At 44.3% G+C, this 24,662-nt stretch overlaps 1 protein-coding gene across 1 annotated transcript; it reads left to right on the top strand.

Moving 5' to 3' along the window:
- Positions 1–2,524: 2,524 nt before the first annotated feature.
- Positions 2,525–23,053, top strand: LOC144137653 (U-scoloptoxin(01)-Cw1a-like). Its single transcript, XM_077669589.1, has 4 exons — positions 2,525–2,757; positions 13,658–13,764; positions 17,717–17,860; positions 19,238–23,053. The coding sequence occupies exons 2-4, from the start codon at positions 13,687–13,689 to the stop codon at positions 19,469–19,471; spliced, it is 456 nt and encodes a 151-aa protein (XP_077525715.1). The 5' UTR covers positions 2,525–2,757; positions 13,658–13,686; the 3' UTR covers positions 19,472–23,053.
- The last annotated feature ends 1,609 nt before the right edge of the window (positions 23,054–24,662 follow it).

Raw genomic sequence — 24,662 nt, 5'->3', positions numbered from 1 at the left:
CCACTTCAACGCTAACGGGCAGTTAACACACTGATAACTGTGTTTTTAGTGCTGCCCCATATTACGTCACTCCTGGAAATGCTGCGTCAGTGCAGCGTGAAATTTGAGTTTTTCGATATATCTTGCGCTTGTTTCGGGTAAAAAAGTAAGCTCTTTCGCGGCTCGAGCAAACCTCAGTGAGTTACCAAAGGCTAGTTCTTAAAAATCGGGCAAAGTTGTCTTTTGTCTTCATGACTTATTTAAAAACTCGGCGGGAAATTGTAGCAACCCATGCCCTGTCGCGGAGATAGCGGTCGCACCGCTTTTTTCAACATATTTAACCTTCTCGGTGCTATGGGGAAACCCTTTGCGGACGCAGAGAATCGTTACAAGCGCCGGCGCGGACAAAAGGCTGCGCCAAAAAAAAAAAAAAAGTGAAATACACACGCGATGCCGCAAAGTTGTGTGGCGTATATTCTGCTGATAGCGATGATGGATGCACCTCCAGGGTGCCTCGCCGTCGCGTGCCGTTGTTGTAGGCAAAGTACTCGTAAGACGCGCTACGTTACACTTAAGTAATGGCGCTAGCGAAAAACGGAGATTTATAGTGGGTGGGCAAAAAATGATGAAAAGCTCCGACAAAAATGTTTGATACGACCCGTATCAGTGCCGTGCAGCAGGTTAACAATAACGTTAAAGTTGACATTGCCTGAGAAAGCAGCCCACCTTGCAAATAGATAGGGGCAATAATTTAGACATGATATTATTATAAGGTTAGTTGCACACTGATTTGTACGAATATGTATGTTTAAACATCTCATAGTTCGCAATAAAATCAAGGTTGCTCGCGTCTAAGACTATCCAGACGTTCATTTGGAGCCTTCTTGTGTGCTCACAACCTGTATGAGGGTAAGACGTGCCAAATACGCGTTCATCTCAGGCTAGCTTCGGGAAAAGGGATTAAAAATCAAATTCGGGAAGTAGGTTTTGTCAGAACGTCGGTGACTAAAACATGGGAAGCTGCATCAGACTCACGGCACGATAAACACGGGCTTAGGAGAATCATCCCATCGGAGCTCGCTCCGAGCAAGGCGGACGGCCCGCAAAGGTATACGCAATAGAAGTTGCGGCGTTGGAGGGTTTATTGTCCTAGTGCGAACTCACGTTTTTGCGTTTGCAATATCTTCTCTTCGCAAGATCAATTTGTCCCCTCGTTACTTTCTTATGGTATATGGGAGCCAGTTTGACGTTAGTGATCGCTAAACTTTTTTGCCATGATTTTAGCTCCTTATACGCGCCTTGTCTGCTATTCGTTGCGACATTCACGTGAACTTAGAGCGTTTTTTAATACCATAATAGCCAAATTCCGCCAAGATTCCCGTCTTCCTTCCTTCTGTGGCAAGCGGGCCATTACGACTGGCCCTTTGCTGGTGTTGCTAACAGAAATTTTGCAAGAAGAAGGTATTTTTGAAAATACCACTGCTCCTTCTTAGCTCGACCGCGTACTTCTGCTGTCTCGCAAGCCTATAGTTGCTGGTTTACGGGATATAACCTTGCCGTATTGGGAGACCAGGAATGGCCCAAGATTGTGTTGGAGGTACCGAAGTTGGCTTAGGACACGGAATTAATCCAACTTTGACTGCAGTTTTATGAGTACAGCATATAAAAAATGAAAGTTTGCTGCTCAGGTGATACTCCAGCTGTTCTAGCTCTTGCCGGCGCCTGGGAGGAATTTGAATAAATCTGATTTTAATCTCCACGCAGCCAAGTTGCCAGGGTGAGCCTGACGGATTGTCCATTTTGTAAATTGACTGCACTTAAGCTCGTAGCAAATACCGTAATTCCGAAAGTTGTGTTCTTTCCTTCTTTATTTTACCCGCTATTCCCGAGGAAACTGACATCGCTGACCCCGCTACCCCATAATTTACCCATCCCTCATCTCAGTCATCCTGACGACACCAATCATACCGCTGGCGTTGCCGAAATTCCAGCGCACTGTCGTCGCACCTGTTCACGGCGTGTTCGTCGGTGAATCCCGGGCGCTTACTCAACGGGCTCTTCGCTTTCCTTTCAGGCCGCGATAACGGTCGACGGCGCGGGCGGGGGCGGGCGTGACAGAGACGGCGATGCGCGCGCGCGCCAGCGCGATCATGTCCCTTGACGTACGGCTCCGGCAACGCAGAACAAGGCTGCGTTCCCGCCGGGTCACGCACGACTCCGCCGCGGGGTCAAGCGAGAGAAACCGAAACACATCGGCCTTTACTGCCTTCCTTCCGCCCCTCAAGGCCAGTAGAGCGCTGCCGTTCGCGGACGGGAAAGCGCGAGGAACGACAAAGCGGAGAAGCGGCATCCGACAAGAACAAAACGGTCCGCTTCCCTCAAATTACTCGTGACGTGACGTCACTCGGAACGCCCTGTCGCCATTGGCGGGCGTCGCGCTCGGACGCAGCGGATGAGCGGACGTCACCGGGCAAAGGAAGCAGAAGATGGCGGGAGCTTTTTGTCCGTTCCTCCTCACGAACTGCGAGCGCCGGGTCTCGGCCAATCCGGCTACAAGCCGCGAGTGAGAGTGCGCGGTCCCATTGTCTTCCGGCGTTGTACGGCGTCGCTTCCTTCCGGGCCCATAAAAGCGCGGGGCCCCGGTGGGCCACTCTGTAGTTGCTGTGTGCGTTACGAAGAAGTTCGTCGCTCAGTGCGCTCCCTGGGATACCCGTTACCTTGCAACGACCAAGTTCGTCCGAGGAACTCGACTTGCTTTGTCTGCTTTACATCCATACGGTAAGACAGTGCCGCTCGTAGGACTGTGTCTTGGCACCCATACTTCCACCGTTGCCACGGTAATTACTTATCTGCAAAGAACTGGGCAACTAAGCAGCAACAGTAGTGCCATTGAAGTGAAACGAATCAAAATCTGATATACCGAACTCCCTCGAATAGCGAATTCTTAGGCTATAGAGCCGTTGCAAATCTTGCCGACGTACCGAACAGAAGTTTCGGGTACTCGTGATACCCCTAAGTTCAGGTGCTGCAAGTGCTCTAAAAGGTGGCTTTACCGAGCTACGGGTGTTGCCGTGAATATTTTTCTTCTAATGGACTAGCTGTCTATATTTTCATTTTTTTTTTTGTGAGGGGGGGGGGGGGGGGCAGTTTCAAGAACAGTTTTCAGAGTCACTACCAACACCATGTTGGCTACCTCCTTGCCTTGATTTTTTTCGTGTGTGTGCATTTGTTGCCTCGTTGGTAATTCTTCTCCGCGGTGTCACCGGACGCAGCGCTTAAGGCAGTAGCTGTTATTAGTTACCAGAAAAGTGGTGGTTCCGCGCGCCTTTGACAAGGCAAGCTGACATGCCCATTTTCCACTAGCACGGCAAGGGGCATTACAAGTGGTGCAGTATATATTTTTACGACAAAATGAGATAAAGTAAAAATCTCACTACTCGATTGGCTAATAAGTGTAGAGTAGCTTGACTGGAATAAAACAATAATTTCGGGCAAGCCTCATAATGTTTCTGCAAATCCTTTGCGTGTGCACATATCAAATTTTCAGTTATAGCGAAATTTTGCCGGGCTATTGAATTCGGTACACCAAGTTACTATGGTTGCAGCGGCAGCAGCAACTAACAGTAGTTATAACAGCTAAAGGTGGACGTCGAGGTAGGGGCGACAGCCAAGGCAGCAGAAGAAGCAGTAGTAGTAGTAGTAGTAGTAGTAGTAGTAGTATAGTGGTGGTGGTGATGGTGGTAGTGTAATCGTAGTGGTAGTAGTAATAGTTTTGCCTAGGACACGAACTAGGTATGGGGAACGTATTCGCGCTTTTTATGTCCCGCATGCAATGAATCTGTTACCAGACGATGTTTTCTCCCTCAGTAGCCCAAATTTAATTAAGAAATGTCTGTTTGAACTTTTCTATTAACTATTTGCTCCTCACTTACCACATTCTTTTATTTTTTATTTTATTTCTTTCTTTTTCTTTTCTTCTCATTTTTTTTCTGTGTGTAACGGCGAAGCGATTGGCCTCGGTGCCGCCAACTGCCGGGCACTGCCCTTCAAGCCTCCGGTGGCTTCGGCAGGCCCGCAAATATACCTTGTATATTGCAATAAACATATTATTATTATTAGTAGTAGTAGTAGTAGTAGTCGTGCTAGAAGTGAAAGCGGTATGAGTAATATTGTAGTAATAATAGTCGTAGTACAACATAGCAATAGGCGCATAGGAATAGTAGTGGTAGTTGAGAGCAGTTGACAGTTGACAGCTATTGCCTACAGGTGCAGTGTACGAAGGGAAGGACGATGTGCAGTCGGCGGTTAGTAACAACAAAATCAGTAGTGATTAGTTATAGGTAGTATAAGTAGTAGCAGTACATTAACTATTATATAGTATTGTATATTCATCCCCAGCAATAGTAGTGGTAGCAGGAGTATTTTTAGTAGCAGGGATATTGGGTGTAAAAAAGCAGTGGCAGCAGCAGTAGCAGCAGTGGTAGTAGTGTTTGTGGTGGTAGATCGTCTGTAGTACTACCAAAGTATAACGTTCATAATATACCATCAATAATGACGATGTTAGCGCAACCAGCCGCAGTAGAGGCGGCATCGCCAAGGCCGATGCGTGGGATTTGTTACGCTATTTGCTCACGTCCAGTGGTCTGGAACAATTGTTGTTACAATTACTACAATTTCCATGCGATGCCACCGTTGTGCGGGCTTTTCTAGCTTGTCGTACTGTTCTTTGGGTTGACATGACACCAACCATAAATGAGCAGGATCAGGAACCACCATAACAACCGAGGCGTTTCTTCAGTAGCAATGTGATTGCGAATGACGGTACGGACCGGCGCCATCAACAGCAGCAGCAGACACTGCAAATATACCAGCAAACAAAGTGGAAATGCATGGGAGACCAATGAAACTGTGCACACAGAATTAGACCGACCACTTCTTCTCCATTGCTTAGGTATTTCCTTTCGTCATAACTACAGAAAAAAAAATAATTTATTTAAATGCTTGAGGACAAGATGAATTTTAGAAATCCTTGCCGAATATTCAGGTGAGTTTTACTTGTATATAAATGTATATATTTGAACATACTTGCGTACTCACATTACTGCGGAAAGCGAAGTCATGCAAGAAATTTGCGTAAGACGTATTGCCAACATTGTATTCTTCAAAAATGGGCTATTCATTTTGCGAACCCGTTTCCTGTGTCAAGGTGGTCTCTGGAAGAAAGGATGTATAACCCACTAGTAATATAGATAAACAATGTCACGCAGTTGAACTCAAACATAGTAGACTTTTCCGGAAGCAGCAGCCAATGTTCACAGTGTTTCTCAATCTTTAGAAGTCACCGTTCTGGACATCCCGCGGGAACATCACATTGCAGTCGAAGCAAGCTAGTATTTCCAAGACTTAACGCGGTTTGAAGCCTGTTTTCCGTAGTAATCTGCTAAAATATGAATAAACACGGCAATTCGCGCGTTTTTTTTTTTTCATAGAATGGGAGAAGTCACCTTAGCGGGCTGGAGGAGCAGAAAAAACGTTACTCAAGCCGATATAGAAAAGAAGAGAAAAATTGGCCGCGTATCTGCTCCTTTCGTTGCAAATGCCGTCAAAAGACGATAGTCTTTATCGGCTTTTGCATCCCTTCGCTTTCCCGCTCACCTCTCATGTTGTTCCTCTTGCGTCGCGCTGCTCCCAAGGTAAATACGCCAAATGTTTGCTTAAATCATTTTAAATTTCCCGCGTTCCACTGCTCCAAACCGGGTGTCTCGATGCAAACGCTGCCGTACGGTGAAGACGAGCGTTCATCGAGGCGCCCTACTTCAACGTTTATAGAACCACGTTTCCCTACTCCACGTGCGTTGCAAGCAGAACGTGAAACCTATCTAGTGGAACCTTGCGTAACTGTGCCGGTTGATTTCTTAAAATGGCGCCAGAAGCTGTAGTGGCGCGGGCGACAGCAGGCGACGGCGGAGTGAATTCTTTTTGTGCAGTTGATGAAGTATTTAATTTCGCAAAAGTCCAGCATGTTTGATTTTTTATAAAGGAACACTGCAAATATCACTTCTGTATTGATTTGTTGTCTCATATTTGCGTAATGTCTTGTCCTTCTTCAACAATGTTGACAAGTATGCGCATTACACCGGACATAGACGGGTATTTTTAGCTGTGACTATATAAGACGATTGCGCAGGCATTGTTTTGCTTTGGCCGGGTGGCTGAATCGAGTCACAGACAGACAGACGGACCGACGGACATACAGACATACAGACAGACCAAAATTTCTGGGTTTAAGTAGCCCAAGAAAGACTGTCGTCTTTAAAAATTGATGGCATCCTCTCATTTCATAAAGCCGCGGGCTACCGCTGCTTCTCCGTTCGGATTGACCTGGTTCTTAAAGGGACCCTGAAACACCTTTTCAACTTTTTTTGGAAATCTTAAATTCTTGCAGAGCCTAGTCAACCAACTCATCCAGTAGTTCGATTACGGGGTCGAAAAGTACTTCAGCCAAAAATTACTGTTCTATGCCCGTCAGATAACTTTAAAAAGACGCTAAAAAGATTTTTCTCTCGTTCCCAGTCTTCGTGTTCTTCGACAGCTGGAATTACGACATTACAGCGGGTGTGGCGGCTATTGGCCCCGTCTCGCCTTCATTTTCAGCAACAAACGCATTCGATAGCCACATCGAAAAAAAACAAGCCACAAAAGAAAAGCATAAACGGAAGGCGTATCTGCCACGACGAGCAAATCGTGCAGTGCCGCTCCGCGCTGCCGAAGCTTTCGTAGTGCTTCCAGGCGCGAAGGAAAGAGTGAAAGCGTTTAACGGAAGTGTTGAAGAATCGCTTTAAGCCGCGACCAAGCTACTCATTTTAAATCACAGTGCAGGAAACTCAACGAAAAAAAAGGCTCCCCTCGAAGAGCTTTTTTTCGATTGACTCATTCCACCATTTCTCTTCGATTGCAAAAACGGTGAGCAACAAACGAGCTTGTCCCGTCTGGCGGTTATATACCGTCATTATTCCGGACGAGCTGCGCTCATCGCTCACACTTTCTTTAAGAACACGCTTGACGAGCTGCGCTTGTTTTCCGTGTGGATAGAATGAACGCCTGAATTCATCAGGGCAAAATCACACGGTGTGTCACCACTTTTGACGGAGTGAAAACTAACACAGTGGGGCTCACAAGGCAGAGTGTGACCCGCCGTGGTGGTTCAGTGGCTAAGGCGTCGTGCCGCTGAGCTCAAAGGCGCGGCTTCGATACCGGCCGCGCGGCCGTTTTTCCATGAAGGCGTGAAACGAATACTCTCACGCGAATACGTTCGTGCATGTTAGCATGTTCAAGGGGCCTAAATTAATCCCTAGCCCTCGTAGTCCAGGCGTGCTTCGGCGCGAAAGAAAGGGAAGAGCAGAGTGTGGAAGAGTTATTATAAGGCAAAATAAGTGTTGCTTATAACGGGTATAAAGACAAATTTTTACAACATTCCGAAGTACCATTATGGGTAAGACAGGAACGCTGCTCTCAATGTCGTCATTTTTCAAGGAAAAAAGCATGAGCAGGTATACATCAGGAAAATAAAAACCAAGTAGGGTGGCTGCTATGTATTTATTTTGTCTGCTTTAAAGAACTTTATTGTTTTTCATACCAAGGTAGAAAATTCTGCAAATAATTCAAGATAATTTACAAGATTTGGGTAAAGCAGTAAACAGAAGGAAAACTACCTGCATAAAAATTCAAGAACCCAGAAAACGGAGACACATGGAAAGTTATAAGGAATTTCCGACGCAAGCAAAATGCAGCGAAAGATGTTTCTATGCACAGAGAAAAAAAGCCGGCAAACTGGACCTGCCTGGAAAAAGGCGGCGTCGAATATCCTAACACTGCCAGGAAAAATGCACTGAAAAACCGGGGTTTGGAGGGTACCTGCGAACAAAAAAAAATAACTGAGTAGAGCTGTGATCTGTCCGTTTTATATGTTGGTGGCAATGATAGGAGTACATAAGTTGCGACGCAAGGCCGTTAATCCAGTGGACGCAACTAAACGAAGACTGTTTAAAGCTGGAATAAATCGCAGTAACGTGTTCCTCCCAGCACTGTTTCCAAATGGTTGAGTAGTTCGGCTCGGCCGCCGATGAGCGGCCGAACTAGGCGTCTATACTGTTCCCATTGTAAAGAGTGTGTCGCGACAAGTAATGTTGCACAGGCGGCGTTGTTCGAGGTAACGTGAAGTTCATTTGGCAGTGACGGCGTATGAGCATGTTTCCGCGTTTTGTCGCCTTCTATCTACGCCCAAGTATATTGACGGAAGACGGAAATCGCAAATGTTTAAACTTCACAGTGAACTAATTTTCACAATCAAATGAGACTCAATGTCCGAGTATATGTAGCTGCGAATTGTACTACGACCTTCTTTGATATTGTTAAGACACAGATTAGAACTATTTACAGTCTATGTACATAAGCAATCTGTCCACAAATAATTACAGCTACATGCCAACAGACCAAAGCCAAGGAATACAATGCAGCTCGTGACAGTCTGTCTCCGGGTGACTTCTTCCTCGTCACTTCGGCTTGCCTTGCGCGCTCACTGATGAGGCATGTTCCCATAGATGAAGAGTGCTATGATTTGATTACCAGGTGATCCAGTGCATTGCCATGTAAAATGTTTCAAGAGTTCCGTAACAATATATTAGATTGGGAACGACCGAGTGCTTTCGAGAAAGTTGGCTTTGCTGCAAGGCGTACTCAGCTGAAAAACAAAAATTCCTGTAGTGCATATTGGCTTTGAATTCGCAAGTAGTGTGGCTTCCCCATCCTCCCCGGGCGAAATACCTGTTTACTGCCACGTTGTGGTGCATCTTTTTCTTCGCCTTCATTGGTTACCAGACTGCAGGCCCCTACTGAGGAGCTACGAATTTGTATCGTGGCAGCTTCATGAAACCAGGACGACGCACGCACATACGAAAGAGCAGACTCAAATAAGACTTCGACCAGTATCACCTGATGGAGTCGTATTGCTTTCGCATTCGGAGCACGTAATCAAGGTTAAGTGTCCAAGGAATTTGAATGTGTAGCATTGACTGCCGAGTATCCCGAAGTCAGCAAAATAACGTTGTAAAAACGAATAAAAAATTGCGTAATCGGACCACCCCCGCACTACGCCTAGCATCTTCGGAAATAAATATTAGCCAAGTAAAGCCACTTCATCGCTGTCATGTAATAAAGTTACATCACCGGCGAAAAGAAACAACAGAAACCTTAAAAAAATATCCCAACGTCTTTCGCTACTCCTTTCCATATTTGGCTGTAAAGAACTCACACTCTAGACAAGCCGCATAAGAATGCTGTGCATTAGTGGGCAATTCTCTGAATTGCTGAATTTCTTTGCGTTGTATTTCTCCGCTTGGCACATTTTCGTCAATACTTGAATTTCCTCAAAATTTATGTTCTGCGTGGCGTCGGCCTAGAATAGGCGTCGGGCTACTTATCTCTCACCGCACTGCCATGTGTTTGATTCCCGTCCCTTGCACGATTTGTTTTAATCAGTGTAGCGGAGTTGCCACTACGGAATTGGAAAAGCTCCGCATTCATTCCACGTTTTCGCTACCTCGGAATGGAATGCAGACTACGCTCGAAGGAATGGGATGGGACTAGAATTAAAGATGGGACTAGAATTCTAGCGTGTGTTTCGTCTTCTCTTTAGCTGTGTCCCTGTCTTAATGTTCGCTAGTACGATGAATTCCTTAGTAGAATTAGCCGCATTTTGTGCGGAATGGAATTGGAATGGAATTAGCTGAGTTTTTAAACGAGCTGTGTCGATCTTAAGCTGCGACCTACGGCCAAGCTGGCTCTTGAACCAGCATCACTGCAACCAAAAAGACCCATTGCTGCCTGTAGTTTTTAGGCGGCTGCTGTGAAGTACTGGATGAAAGTGGGGACTCCCAGTGAATACGCCGAAGGAGAAGCTTTAGAGAGGTGAAATGATAATTGCAGCCAAGGTGCACCAAAGTGACTGCTCCGCGCGACTGCCGTCGTATCCGCAGCTGCGCAATATCAAAACACAGAGCATCAAGCGCGGCCACCCTGCCCCGCCAGGAAGATTCCAACATCTGCTGCCGTGGATCTCAGTTTAGTAAGTAGCATAAATGGGCAATTTTTGAAATGCCAGCTGTCAGCGTTAGATAAAAAAAAACCCGCACGACGAAATAAAACATTACATTCAAATCGCAGCGCGGTCACACCATTTCACAATGTTCAGACAATTATGCCTTGATGGTATTTCAGAGATATTGTAGTTGAGGCCCGTCCGGCTTAACTTTAACACATGCACAGTATCGGTATAGGCATCTTCTATACATAGCCATTTATTCATTTCTCCGCCATCTTCATCTCCCTCGTCCTCTATCCACGCTCTTTCCTCCCCTTTCCCTTCCCACACACAGAATAGCTGGCCAGATATATTACCATCAGGCCGACCTTTCTGTGTTTTTTTTTTCATTTCAATAAAATTCCTCTCTCCTCTCTTTGTCCCTCCTTCCAAAGTCGCGTTTTTTTCCAAAGTTCGCGTTTAATTTAACGCTTGCCAGTTTCACTTCGCGCACAGAACACGTGCTATCAGGTGTGTGGCGCGAACTGTTGGCAGGCGGTGTAGTGGGAAGGGGTGCACGCGCGGGAGCCTGTTAAAGCGAAGCTCTCTGTGTCTCACTGATGGCGTCATTCGTCGGCCAAAACGCACAACCGGAAAGCTAACTTTACACAAGCGCCTCAAGCAAAACGCTTCCCGTGGTGGGAATCGAACCCAGGGGCCTCGCGTTATGAAGTCGACGTCTATCCAATTCCGCCATTTTGACACTGTCGAAGTAGTTCGGATTTTGGGCTTTGACTTTGACTCAGGTTACATAGCAGAAAGCTTCGCGTTTTAACCATCTTTCTCTTAAGAAAGGGACTTTAATTTTTTTAGACGTGAGCCTCGCTCAAGTAGCTCAGGTGCGAAATTCGCGCGATCCCTGTATCCGCGTGACGCCATAAACGTAATAAGGTACGCATTTGGGCTGGTTGATTCATGATTACGAGTGAAAAAAACAGCGCTAAAAAGACAGGACAAGAAAGGACACAGGGTTGTTAGTCAGCGCCGTGGTCCTGTGTCCTTTCTTGTCCTGTCTTTTTAGCGCTGTTTTTTCACTCGTAGCCATAAACGTGGGCGCGAAGTTCCCGTTGGCTGCGAACGCGGGCACATTTAGCATACGAAAGCGGCTTTGTGTCGGCCTTATACCCCAATCGGTTGCAGACGCGTGTATACGTTGGCCTGATGTCTCTATTGGCTGTGAACGTGAGCATGTGCCGGGCTGACGTCCCCATTGGCTAGTGCGCGAGATGCGGCCGAACAGAAAAGGGGGATGATGTATTATAAATCTTTATTGGCCATGGAGTGGTGTGTGTCCTCAGAAAAGAGAAAAAATAAGGGTGGACATGGGTATGCCATGGCCCGACGTTCATCCTAACGTCACGTTTTGAGCTGTAACGTCTTCAACTGGTACCCGCAGCTTGACGTCTGCCAGTATGACGTTGCTTGGCACGTCGTTAAGCTGACCGATAAGGTTACTGACGTTAAGTCTGAACACGTGCGTAACAAGGGCAATTGGCGAAGGCTCTTGGTCATCGGAATGAGTATAAGGAGAAAAAAAAAACGAAAGGAAAAAAGTGGTAATCGTGAAAGTGTCTAGATATGGTCTTCTACTAGCGTTGCTTCACTACTTCATACACATAGCAACGCTAAACAAAACAGCGACACTCACATCAGCGACATAACTTGGCAAGAAGTGATGCTCACGCATTCTCAAACCACAACAGAAAGCGTAGGTGTCTTGACAGTTTTTTTTATATGTGTTTCTATGCACAAGATGTCACCAAGCTGCTACCATCCTTCGGCCTTGGCGACGTGCATGCATATTTTGGCAGTTCCCAACGGACTTGATGACATCAGCTTTATGTTGCGTTCTTAGGTAACTCGACCCAATCAGCAAGAGGTATTTTCTACGTTGAGGAATACCAGGAATGGAATAGAACTTCCCGGATACGCCGGGAATGGGAATGGTCAAAATTTTGGCATTCCGCGGAATTGAAAGTAACGGAATGGCGGGAAGTTATAAGTCCTCGGGATGAAATTGGAATAGAATGGGGCCGCCCATTCCGCAACACTGGTTTTAATTAAACGATGACGCACAGATTCTTTCCTGCCATTCTCTGTGAACAGTCAAGGGGGATACGGCTCATGCGGCATATACTTTCGCATTCAGAATTATCCTGCACCTGAACCATATACAGCTTCGCTGTAAAACCGGGTGTTATATTCGGTTCGCTCCTACAACTGCCTATCATGGGAGGCTGTGTCGCGCGCACAAGGTTACTGAAATGCATCGCCTACTTACAGCTGAACATCGAGTGAGTGAGTGAGTGAGTGAGTGAGTGAGTGAGTGAGTGAGTGAGTGAGTGAGTGAGTGAGTGAGTGAGTGAGTGAGTGAGTGAGTGAGTGAGTGAGTGAGTGAGAGAGTGATTGAGTTTTCAGGTGTGGTGAAACGATAACAGTAGAAGCAGAATTGAGAGAATGCGCTGAGTGCCAAAGACTAGCAGCAGAAGCAACAATGTCTCCGATGTTTACACAATGAGAATTATCATCATCTTTAACTTCACTGGCAAAAAAATGCAAATAGACATTCACTGCCGAACGGTGGTTGGGGTACTTATTTCAAGACTCTGTTGAACCCTGCCACACTCGAGCCTGGTTAATCAGTTTTCTCTGAAGCTCCAGGTCTGAGCTGACAGGGGCTGCCTCCCACCACTTTTGTTTCTCCTGTGGTTTTGTACTACTTGGCCATGTATCCACACATTTCCATGTAACATGGCATAATGTCGGTTTACCTCCGCAATTGGGGCAAGCGTGTTGATAGTGTAGTGGATACATTAAGCTGTACGTACACAATATGAAGCTGAAAATGAGGAATGGAGTCGCAGATTGGAGGGAAGGCGATGAGAGACACGATGGGTTATGCATTTCTGGCCAACGGGCATTTTTCCCTTTTTTGTGAATGTGCCGTGATAACGGGGGACTGTAACTCTAAATACGGTATGCTCTCGACACTGAGTACCCCTCGTCTGTAAACCCTTACCTCTCGTGCACCTAACCTGACTTGCGGCGAAGAGAAATCATTAAAGATTGACAATTCAATGTCTGTAAGCCGCCAATCTCACCGCCTTTTCCTGTTCCTGGTATTATCGATTCAAAAAGGTGGGTTGGTGTAAAAATATAGGAAAGGCTGCAGTAGCGAGTCCCACTCATATCAAATGAAACTGAATGAACGATTTGTGCTTATGAGGGAAGCTTATGCTCCTGCAAATAAGATTGACGCAATCGGGAAACACTCACGGAACCAGAATCGTAAAATATATTCGTCATAGCCATCCCGTCGGCTAACTTCATCAATTCGTAGCGCGGTTAGGGATCTAAAAGCACAAACATAGCGGAAAACAATGAAGAGATGAACCTTGCTGTTGAGGGGCGCCTAATGTATTTAGCCCCAAATTGTTAGTTTCACATTGAGGCATAGCAATGTGTCGAAGCCTGCTAATTAGCGTCGACTTTGCATCGAAAGGTGAACTAAATATCCCGTTTTTACGCGTACAATTTCAGGGGCCACCACCACTACCACCACAACCGCCATGGCACCCGTCTCCTGGCAGCTAACGGTTCTAGCAGCGCTGCTGACCATTGGTACAGCATCCACACCTGGCAAAAAGGTAAGCGGTGCATTCAATCTTCTGAGTATACTGTAGAATGCGCAGGTGGCAGAGCTCTTTGCTCGAAAATAACAACTTTTGTAAAAGGTGATCGCCCTTCTGCCATACGTATGATGACCGCATCGGTATCAAGCTCGTCTTTTTGGTTTGGGGGCTTATGTAAAATTCTTCCCTTCGGCAGTTGTCCACGCAGATGTTTTTGGAAACACTAATACCCCTTCCGCCTTCTTCAAAAAAGCACAGTGTGCCACCCGCCATCTGTCCGTCGTTTTCTATCCGGTCACTGTTACTTTTCATGAGCTCCTTAAATCATACTCAATATGCTGAGGGACGGATGCTTCAGGACACAAAAACTATCGATAAACAAGGGACAATGAATTAATAATTGGCGCATATGGCGAAATTCTTTATAAATGACACGCAAAGAGTGAGACGAACAAACTGGAGAATGTAAAACTGGGAAATTTAGCCATACATGTGCGTGATGCATGCACGCGAGACGAGGAAAAACAGGCAGGCAGTCAATGCCTGCTGATGAGGCGCCCACCCCTCTATACACATCAATGGCAACACAGGAAAAAATAATAAATATATGCAAAGGAAGAAAAAAATCAATGCTGAGTATACAAACTAAAAACAAGATAAGCTATATCGCTGATACTGAGAAACAATGCTATGTAAAAAAAGGAAATGATGCCTTTTGCAAGGGCATCCAGTGAGTAGCAAAAAGACATTGATTGGTTCACGTTGATCAACGGGTATAATTTTGGACAATTATAATTAAGATGTCACGAAAAAAATTAGGTTCCAGGGTTTTATAGTTTAGAGGCATAACAAATACGACACATGCAAGGAAAACGAATACAAATTTTTCGCCCAAACTGGTACAACGTATAGCTTTCGCGAGCTCTTCTAACTAAGAAGAGATGCTCGCAGAGCACCGGTCAGTAGCAAATTGACAGCACTTGATGGTAGGCATCGATCATTTGTGTTCCTAATTTCCGGGAGAACAAGTGGGAGAAGTTAAGCCTGAGTTGTGTTCGATGTTACGACTGACCTATGTACTAGCAATAGCGACAAAGGCATGTTTCATTTTGTTATGAATAACTGTACCCAAACTTTTGTTGTAGTGCCCAGAAAAAAGTATATAAACAATGATAATACATTTATATATCTTGTATTATTTATTGAGTCTTCACCCTAAATGAGGTACGCATGCCTTGTGTACACGTATATAAAACAAATATCTTAAACGCATAGGTTTTTTGCATGTACCACACACATTGAGAATGAAGAAAAGGAGTATAAATAAACGCATACTAGTTTCTTATGAATAATGGAATGAATGACCTACGCAAAGTGACAGTGAAATTTCCGTCAAGAGTGTTCGTTCTGATGGTCAGTCCAGCTAAGTTGACCGTGAAAGTTTGGGCCAATAAATCGGTAAGCGTCAATGCGGGAAATTCAAGTGAATAAAGTTAGGGTCGATTTCCTGAATTAGTTGCTTATTTTTAGCCTAAAATTGCAGAAACTCCGTTTGTATGTCAAAATCTCGTCGGTTAGCTTTTAACAGAGCCATCAGCTCGTGAGTCAATGAATTAGAAATCTGTCTAAATGCTAAATGGTTATCAGTGTTCGAGAAAATGTGTTGGCATCATCGGCGTATAAGTTAAGTTCAGGCGTTAAAAAGTTTTTTTTTACGTAGTTTATGCAGCAGCCAAAAAAGGAGAGGCTCAACACCAAATTATACTGTACCTACGTCAAGTCTTACCTCATCAACGAATATACAATGTCTTGGGTTGGCTAAACCATTTTATAATAATGAGTAAGCTAGCTTCTCCGTCCACACCTCAAGATTCAGGCGTTCTAAGAAAACGTTTTGCTGAACGGATTTCATTTACTTATTAACCCTTACAGTCCCGAGGGCGTTACATGAAGATAATGCTCTCGGCATTACTGCATTGGCAAAGCAAATAAACTGCTTTGTTACAATATGAGAAAATGCAGAAAAAACATGTACTCAGTGTTCGGGATTTAGCTGTTTTTAACTTGTAGTAAATTTCACTCCTAACCAAATGAAAACCAGACTGCTCATTTCAGTTTCGATTAACTTGTAGAAAATTGGAAAGGGCTTCAAAGATTACAAGTTCCGCAATTTTGGAAAACAATATCAGTACTGAGATCAGGGGATAATTTTTAACATCATCTTGTTGTAGCCTTCGATTTGTAAGAAGATTATTGGTATTAATCATAGCAGCCTTATTTAAAAATGCATGCCTGCCATCAAGCCTACATGCACATGAATTTATCAATCTATAATTGTATTCTTCCGAAGCGGGTGGGACAAGGAAAGTGAATTAATACAGGTTGGGGAAATCCTCATATAAAAAAATGTGCATTTAATTTTGTTCGCAACCGGTACTCTGACGTAACGAATTCCTATAATAAGCTCTCGAGGAAAGTTTGTCTTTTAACCTCTTGTCAGAGTGTACTTTTTTCAAAGTAGTTTAGGCCCGTGTATTTCAAATAAAATTTTATACGGAGATAACAAGGACTTAGAACCACTACAAATACGTGTTTAACTTGTTTAAAAACATTTTTTAATTCGATGTAATGAACTTGATTTGTCTCGTTTCTAGAAAATGTGTAAGCAATAATATTTCATTTATTTATTTGCGATCAACTGCTGGCCGCTTACTAGAGGCTGAAAATAATAACATAATGCAATACTTTATGCTTACAATAATTGGATATTTTTCAACTAACACGCTAAAACGTTGTTCCTTTACCCCATTCCTTCCGTTTTGTTTGTTTTGTAATGATCACTACAAGAGTCGAATAATTTACGGTTATATAATGTTCCATTTTAAAATTATATCATGCGCATAGGAAGAATTCATAGCTTTGTTTACAGAATACCGCTTTGTTTTATCGTTATAGATCAAACAAGCAGTTGCTATATTATTCTGCCGTTAACCTGCCTTCAGCATAGATTGATTTAAACAGGAAGCAGTGAAAATATAGGGAAAGGTCAATTATGGCCCAGTAAAAACTCCCAAAATAGCAGGGTTAGAAAACACTTAAGTAATACCAGAGTCCTTCAAAGCATTAATGGACTCTAGTAATACACAATTCAAGGATTTAGAGTGATGGTCTGTTCAGGTAGGCTAACCAATAACCTTTTCACAATCGCCTGACATCGCACCTAGAAAAGCTATATAAACAATGAAAGCATCAGTTTTGCATGCAATGTCGAGAGCGGCACATGATAATTATGCATATGCAACTCGCTGACAAGTAATATATCCTCGCTAACAAAAAAAGCCAAGGCATGACATCAGAATACAAACTATACTCGGTGCACTACAGTCTAGTTGCCATAATTCTACTTCATTAGCTGAGCATTTCTTGCGCAGTCATTCAGCATTAATATGATTGTTGATAGAAAGGGCGGAAAGAACAATGGGTAAACAAAATGTTAACAGAATAAAGAACAAAATAAAAATTCAATGCACTTAGCTCCGTTACGAACATTAATTTATCTGGTCCTGATGCTTTTGTAATGTTAGTGAATGGTATGATACTCCATCTTGCGCTACCTCGTTAACCTCTGTGACCGCGCTTATACTCTCATAACCCCACCACCACCCAATTCCCGCCATCATAAGCCTGATCCCATTAGTTTTATTGCGGCAGGTTTCTCCATGTGCTTTATAGGCAGTTGAGGATAGTCAGCGCAACGCTGTGGGTGAGTACCGAGGTACATTCAACATCCGTTTGAGTACTCTCAAAGCAATAAGGAAAATATTGCTAGCTGTGTCATAGGTACTGCACAATACATCAGTAGCGTGTGATCCAAGATATGAAGTGTGGTGCAGCGTCCCAACGGCTTCACGATGCCCTGTTTGCGACACATTCGGGTATATATAATGAGGTATCTTCTCTCGCCCAGCGCTCCAAGCGCCAGGCGTACGAGCTGCCGGCTGGTTCGGAGCTGCTGCTGTACGCTCCACTGTCGACCAGCTTCAGGTGTCAGGGTGAGGGCTACTACGCCGACGTGCAGAACAACTGCCAGGTGTACCACGTCTGCCACCAGGTGAGAACCACCACCGACTTGAATTCCTTCTACTGCAATTTAAAGCTTCCATTGAACGAATTGTGCGCACTAGAACGACACCTTTACTCAAACAAGATGTTTGCAGAGCTGTCAAAGGAGCACTTAACCTTATTAATCGGACTTCAGTTAAACAAATTATAGTTTGGACGTCTCAGTTTCTTAAGTACTTTCTATGGCGTGGTTATATATTTCTGCGCCCATTTGTACCCATCTGTGCGCACATAGCGCCTATGATTAGCGCGACTCTTGATTATCTGATGGCATTGGCTCTTCTAGGATGTCTGTTCATTATGAACGACGCATACCGGTCTTGTTCGCTGCGGATCGCTACGGTTGTCTTTGAATAAGTAGATTCGGCACAAGCTTGCATAGGATTGTGCAGAATGGCAAAGAGCACCCTTAAGGATTGCATTTACTCCAAGTGGATAAGAATATATAGTGAATGTTCACAACGTGTGTGACAACAAAGAATAAAAGGGTACAACCAGCACTCGTTTTCTCAACACTAAATTGGTTCAGTTGGCTTGAGTTTATTGCAGTTTCGAACTGGGGAATTCTTTTCCCGCGGTACCTTGTAGTTTGTTCAAGCCAAGTCCCGTCAAATGCTAAGAATCGCATATGTCAGCTTTCAACAACTGCATGATTTTTTTCCTCAGTACGCTATTGCCTGATTCTATTACTGGGGGTAAGTGGTCTCGCGGTCTCAACCACGGAAAAGATGCACAATCAATCGTATGATGCCTTTCGGGGTGTGTATGACGAACTACAGCTGACCAGGATGGCCAGTACGCAATTATTACGCCAGCAAAAAAAAAAATGGCGCAACGCGCTGAGGAGTCGTTTGACCCTTCAAACTTTGAATTGAATTGGTGAACGACAGATTTGGACATATTAGAAAATTATACCTCTCGTGGCATCAGTGCATGCAGCGTCCGGAGTGGTTGCAACACTCGTGAGAGCACCGCCGTCGCAGTCTAAGACACTAGACAAAAGCAGCAACCCGGTTCAGCCAAACAATTGTTCCCAATAATAACGCCCAAACATTGGAGTTCCGAGTTCTTCGCATGTGCCATTCATACAGATATAACGGATGAATGGCGTGAAGGTAATTTGAGAAAACCAGATGTCGAGCAGCGCTACACTTACAAGATGATTGAAAGGAGACAGCCTAATGCCCGTGGTAGCAATGGGGGGTTGGCGGTCATCGTCTGTGCTCTTTCTTGTGCCTACGAACTCCATTTATCTCAAATGCCAGACGTTACTGCGAAGCCCGAATGCAACACCCAGGACAGCAGACATTGACGCATCCATCATGCATTAGTTTTCGCGGCCGACAAACTTTCTTGTCAATCGCAGGTGACCCGGCCGGACGGCGCTGCCGACTTCCAGCACTATAGCTTCATGTGCGGCAACCAGACCGTTTTCGACCAGCTGTCGTTGACGTGCGCCTTCCCGGAGGACGCCGTGCCGTGCAACAGTGCGCCCGACTTCTACTACGTGAACGCGTACATAGGCGTCGAGAACGCGCCTTTCCTCACCGAGGACGACGTGCGGCGGGCGGACGCATACAAGCAGGGACGACGTCGGTAGGCGACGGACACGGAGGGCCATCGGCGACGCCATAGATCATTCAAAAAGAAGGCGCTTTGCAAACCGATGCACTATCTGTAAGGATTAGTGCACTCGTTCATTGAGCTTCTTACGCTAATCCCATGTTGGTAATGTCCTCCTGCAAGGGTCCATTGTGAATGTGCAACGGCCTGTATAAGCCTTTTTCAGCAGCTGATTGGTACCACGAGCTTGCAACCTGATGTGTCTGCTTTTACGTTACTATGATGACCAGCAGTGTTGGAAAGGATAGGGCGGTGCGTGCCACAAAAAAAAAGTTGGGTGTTGCATTGGTAGCTGCTGTTGTAAAAAACAAAATCACATGCACACAATGTTGTGTACCCTGTGCGTGCTGCTTCGTATGAAGGGGTGCGCACCAAAACGACCACCACGATTAACGACTCGTGCTGAACGCCTTGAAACCACATGGTGTTCGATGGTGCCTTGCGCTAGCGCGAGCTATTGCCATATTACCATTGAAAATGTAAACTTGCCTTCTAGCTTCTGCGGAAACTTAGTTTCTTGTTTTGTTAGTTACCCGAATAGCGCTTGACTACTGCTTCATAGATAACAATAAAACACATTACCAGCAGGGCTCGTTCAGGTGCGCTCTGCGTGCAACGCTTATATCGCTCGTTGAGTACGCCAGAGCTTAAGTTATGTAATACGAAGTGCTTGGGGCAAACTTTAGGCGATTACGTAATCTCAGATGTGCTTAATATATGAGTCTAATTGGGACAAACTGAAGGTGATTATGTAATCTCAGATGTACTCAATATTGGGGTGCTGGGGCAAACTGTAAGCGATAAGGTAATCTCAGATGAGCCTAATAATGAGGTGATTGGGGCAAACTCTATGTGATTACGTAATCTCAGATGGCTCAACATTGGTGCGCTTGGGGCCAACTGTGCGCGATTTTGTAATCTCAGATGGCTTAATAATGGTGTGCTTGAGGCAAACTGTGGGCGATAACGTAATCTCAGATGTGCCTACTATTGGGGTGCTTGGGGCAAACTAGGCGACTACGTAATCTCAGGTGGCTTAATATTGGGGTGCTTGTGGCAAACTGTGAGCGATCACGTAAAACACGTTATTACAATTATTTTGGATGCACAACAATGCTAGCGCTTACACCTAAGAGTTGTTTTGCTTGGCGGATATTAGAATTTTCGAGTTCATGTTTCATTCTTCACAATTATTTAACGCCACTACTACGACATGCATTGGACATAATTACAGGTGCCTTGCATAGCTTCTTTCCATACTTTGAGTGCTTACTCTTGTTACTTGTGTTGTAATTCTACCAATATTCATAAATGGAAGTTCTGTCGGTGCTGATGTCCCTTCTTTTTTGGTGGATGTTTGTGGTAACAATTATTCCTCTCCCGATGTGTGTCCTGTCCCTGTACTTTGCTTCGGTATCCTTTCTTTATACTGCGCCTTTGTCTGCGTTCGTGTTTAATGTCGGTTCGCCTGCGTGTCATATAAAATCAACTTCACGCTTAGTCTGGTGAGTAATATCATACACAGGGCAAATACCACGAAGATGACGTAAAATTGTAGTTTTGCCATTTGACTGCAAACTACGTGAGCCAACGAACATGAATAAATAAGATATTTATGAAAATTACTTTATTTGCCACACTGGTGTTTGTGCATTTGTTTATACTTCACGTGGAAACCTTGGAGTGATGTTGTCCCGTCTGTGACTTGTTATATGTCCTACCTTTGTTCCTCACCGTGTGAGCTTAACAACACTAACCTCAGGGGAAGTTCACTTACGAGGAAAACTATGAGGTATACGCGTCGTTATTTTACCGTCTGTCTGCTTTCTACGCGCATCTTGCCTCGTCAAAATATCTTTTCCCTCTATTTATGGCCACGTCCCCTCCATACCATTTTTTTACGCCTGCTACGAAATACCTTCCTCTCACGTTGTTACCAAAAGCGCCTTATACGGTTCAACGTCAGAACACATGACCAGAACAGAACACGCTGTTGTTAATTTCCCAACTCGGTGAAGTTTAAGGTATCACCGGTAGCATCTGCTAATTTTCAAGGCTGTTTTCTTAACAGTTCCTCGCTAACGCTGAAAGGCATACTGTCAAATCAATTGTGGTTCTTTGCTACTGCACAACAGCGCTGCTGCTGGCCAGTACGGGCTTTCTTTCCTCCTCTATTTACACTCTTGTGAGACCTTATACGCCCATACTCATACAGTAGCATAGCATACTTAAAAACAACATTAAAACATTCAGTTTATTCTAGGTATCGCCACAGTGCATGGTTTCGTAACTCTTCATATTTTGCAAACGATTGTGTCATGTGCAGTTTCTTTTGTTCTTGCCTTTGTCTAATAATTTACCCGAACTTGTTTTTCGAACGGGACTGTTGAGCTCCCGTCACATAAGCCTCGCGCGCGTGCTTTCAGTTAGAATAATTTTCCTAGCACTGTACACTCTATAGGACTTCGAAATAAACATTTGAAATTGTTCTCAAAATTTTTCACTTGCATTTGTTGAAAACTTAATGATTTCTTGTGTTTTTATTTCCATGTGCGTCCACCAGAACAAAGTGTACGAAACACCAGCCATTCAAATTCCCCCTTTGAATGACTCTACCCAACGCATTCCATTCCGTCACTCCGCATCCAGAATTCATTTCGCGACTTTAACACCACTCGCCCCTAACTGCTCCTGGAAGGAGTGGTTTTATATGCCACAGACAGCCTTACCCCTTATTCTCTTTTAACGATGGTTCCACATAACCAAGTACTAAAAACTCCCGGTTTCGCTGATGGACGTGTTTTCAATATTTTCACTATACATCAGCCCTGCCCTGGAAGCCTGAGGGGGTGTACTTCTGCGTTGGGGAGCTTGAAACAGCGACCACTGCTGAAGTTCGAAGCTTCTAGGCGCAACTGATTAGGGCATTTCAGCCCTTGTTTTTTCCTTAATCTGAACGCACGCCTGCGTCCGTTCATATTTTCTGAATGTATATCTCGATTTATGCCATGTCTAGCTGTCATTTGCCTCTTTTCGAAATACTGAGGACTATTCATATTTTAGGCTTGTTTTTGTTCCATATATTTATCTGCTATCATTGTATAATGCATTGATTGTTTGTGTTGGCAGCTTGTTGCTCGTTTTAGCAGCGTAAATAGATATAAGGCGATTTTAGATCTAATAAACACACTAGCGTAATTGTTTTCTCGGTACAGGATAGAAAATTTGTTCAAGATGGAGCGTGCCTACCTGTTAAAAAAATATCTCTTTAGAATTTTATATTTCATTGTTGTATTTCGGAATGACGCGTGCGGACTAGCATATCGCGCTCGTGGTTATTCGCTGCATCACGCGCGATTCGGACTGTTGTCGCAATTGCAACATTTGTAATCATTGACGCCATCTGATGTCTCAGAGCCATTCCTTGCGTCTATTTGCGTCAGCAGTATGAACATACCATCCCGTATACTGTGTGTATGCTGTTGGCGAGTGTCAGAATCAACTTCTGGCATATTAAAGCGTTTTGGCTTGCGTACCTGTTTACCAGTTGTTACTCGCGATGCTTGGGAGCTTGTAGTCTGTAGTTCGCACGCCACTGTACTATCTGTTCAAAAAACAATAAAGACATATTTGCCAAAGGATAAGTGATTTTTGTTGTCTTGGCTGTTTGAAATGATATAGGTGTCTCCTCGTCTCTTCTTTTGGGACACATCCAGATGAGCAACTATGATTATGCATGTATGGATGCATGCATGCATGTATATATATGTATGTATGTATGTATGTATGTATGTATGTATGTATGTATGTATGTATGTATGTATGTATGTATGTATGTATGTATGTATGCGTGTGTGTGCACTATTCACTGAGTATGTGGTTATAGTTTTCCGAGATGACGGCAGTCTCCGTGTCTGTGGAAGCTTGAGGTAACATTCGTGATTCGACGGTGGTGGTGGAATCTTACAATACTCTCCGTGAAATGCATGACTTTAGTTCCGCTTGTGTTCTGCAATGTTACTAAGCAGAAAAGGGAAGCGCGATGTTTGCCGTTGGGTTGGACACTTGGGACTTGCAGGACAGATGAAGTGTTTGCAGTCTTAACGCGGCGACCCTTGAAGTGTAACTCTCTCAGGGGTGATCTTCTTGTTTGAAAGTAAGTTTTTGAAGAACATTAGACAGGTTTGTGTTCTAAATTTCCTGAAAGAGATACGCTAGTCGAGTTGGTGGTTATTGCTTTAGAAGCGAATACGAAGGGAATAATGGTTTTGTTGAAATCGTTCAGAGTCTTAAAGGTCTCCTTGGACCCTGGCCCTCTCCATCGTCCCAGAGAAAAGTGTTCGTTGCTTTATTTGACTATTTACACGGAAGCGGCGTCGCAGAGACAATTTAGAACTTTACCTGTGAGATATCGTGTGGACTTTTACGTCACCACGCAAAGCTTCGTGTTCACTTTTTCTTTTACTCTCTTCTTTTTCCCCATTTCTTCTGCCCTATTTCTTTTAGGGCCTTTACTCCCTTCTCCCCATCCCCGCAGAGTAGCATGTAGGCGGGAACATGCCGGCAAACCTCTCTGCTTACATCTAATAAAGAGCTCTCTCTCTCTCTCTCTCTCTCTCTCTCTTTCTCTCTTCAGAGTCCGTATGAATAAGCCAACATTTTGTGATTGCCAAGGCAAAAACTGGTACTTGCCATTTTTTTGGTGAGCTGTAGTAACTCCAACCAAAAAAGAAAGGCCTGTGTAATGGCCCTTGTTAAAATCTACTTAAAGAAACTAATCAGCTGATTTCATTACTCATGGAGAATTTTTGTCCGAGCTTTGACACATGAATTTAATTTTAACACTTTAGTGCACTGCAAACGTCATAGCACGTAGAAAACTCTTAACGTCGGCTGCCATTGAGTGGATTATATGCCTAATATAACATACAAAAAGAGCCTAGACCACAGCCGGTGCAGGTGGGTGATAATAGATGTACGCAGTAAGTAAACATACCTACCCCCATGCCGTGGTATGAACACCTCCTCGCGAAGAAAGCTTTATCTGGGTGTAATAAAAGTACGGCGCTGGGCATGTCTGTCGAACTTCTTTGTGTCTTTAATATAAAATGGGGTCAATAAATGTATTAGAACACGACCAACGTCGGTTATTTGACGAGAAACAGGGG

This window comes from Haemaphysalis longicornis, unplaced genomic scaffold, assembly GCF_048455015.1.
Source record: "Haemaphysalis longicornis isolate Haplotype H1 unplaced genomic scaffold, Haemaphysalis longicornis Haplotype H1 scaffold_43, whole genome shotgun sequence".
Taxonomy (NCBI): domain Eukaryota; kingdom Metazoa; phylum Arthropoda; class Arachnida; order Ixodida; family Ixodidae; genus Haemaphysalis; species Haemaphysalis longicornis.
Note: the sequence above shows the minus strand (reverse complement) of the source record. Positions and strands in the feature narration are given on the sequence as shown.

Excerpts from the sequence above, each read along its gene's own strand:
- LOC144137653 (XM_077669589.1), top strand. The coding sequence starts at position 13,687 with ATGGCACCCGTCTCCTGGCAGCTAACGGTTCTAGCAGCGCTGCTGACC. Across the intron at positions 13,765-17,716 it reads CATCCACACCTGGCAAAAAG|CGCTCCAAGCGCCAGGCGTA; the intron begins GTAAGCGGTGCA and ends TCTCTCGCCCAG. Across the intron at positions 17,861-19,237 it reads TGTACCACGTCTGCCACCAG|GTGACCCGGCCGGACGGCGC; the intron begins GTGAGAACCACC and ends TGTCAATCGCAG.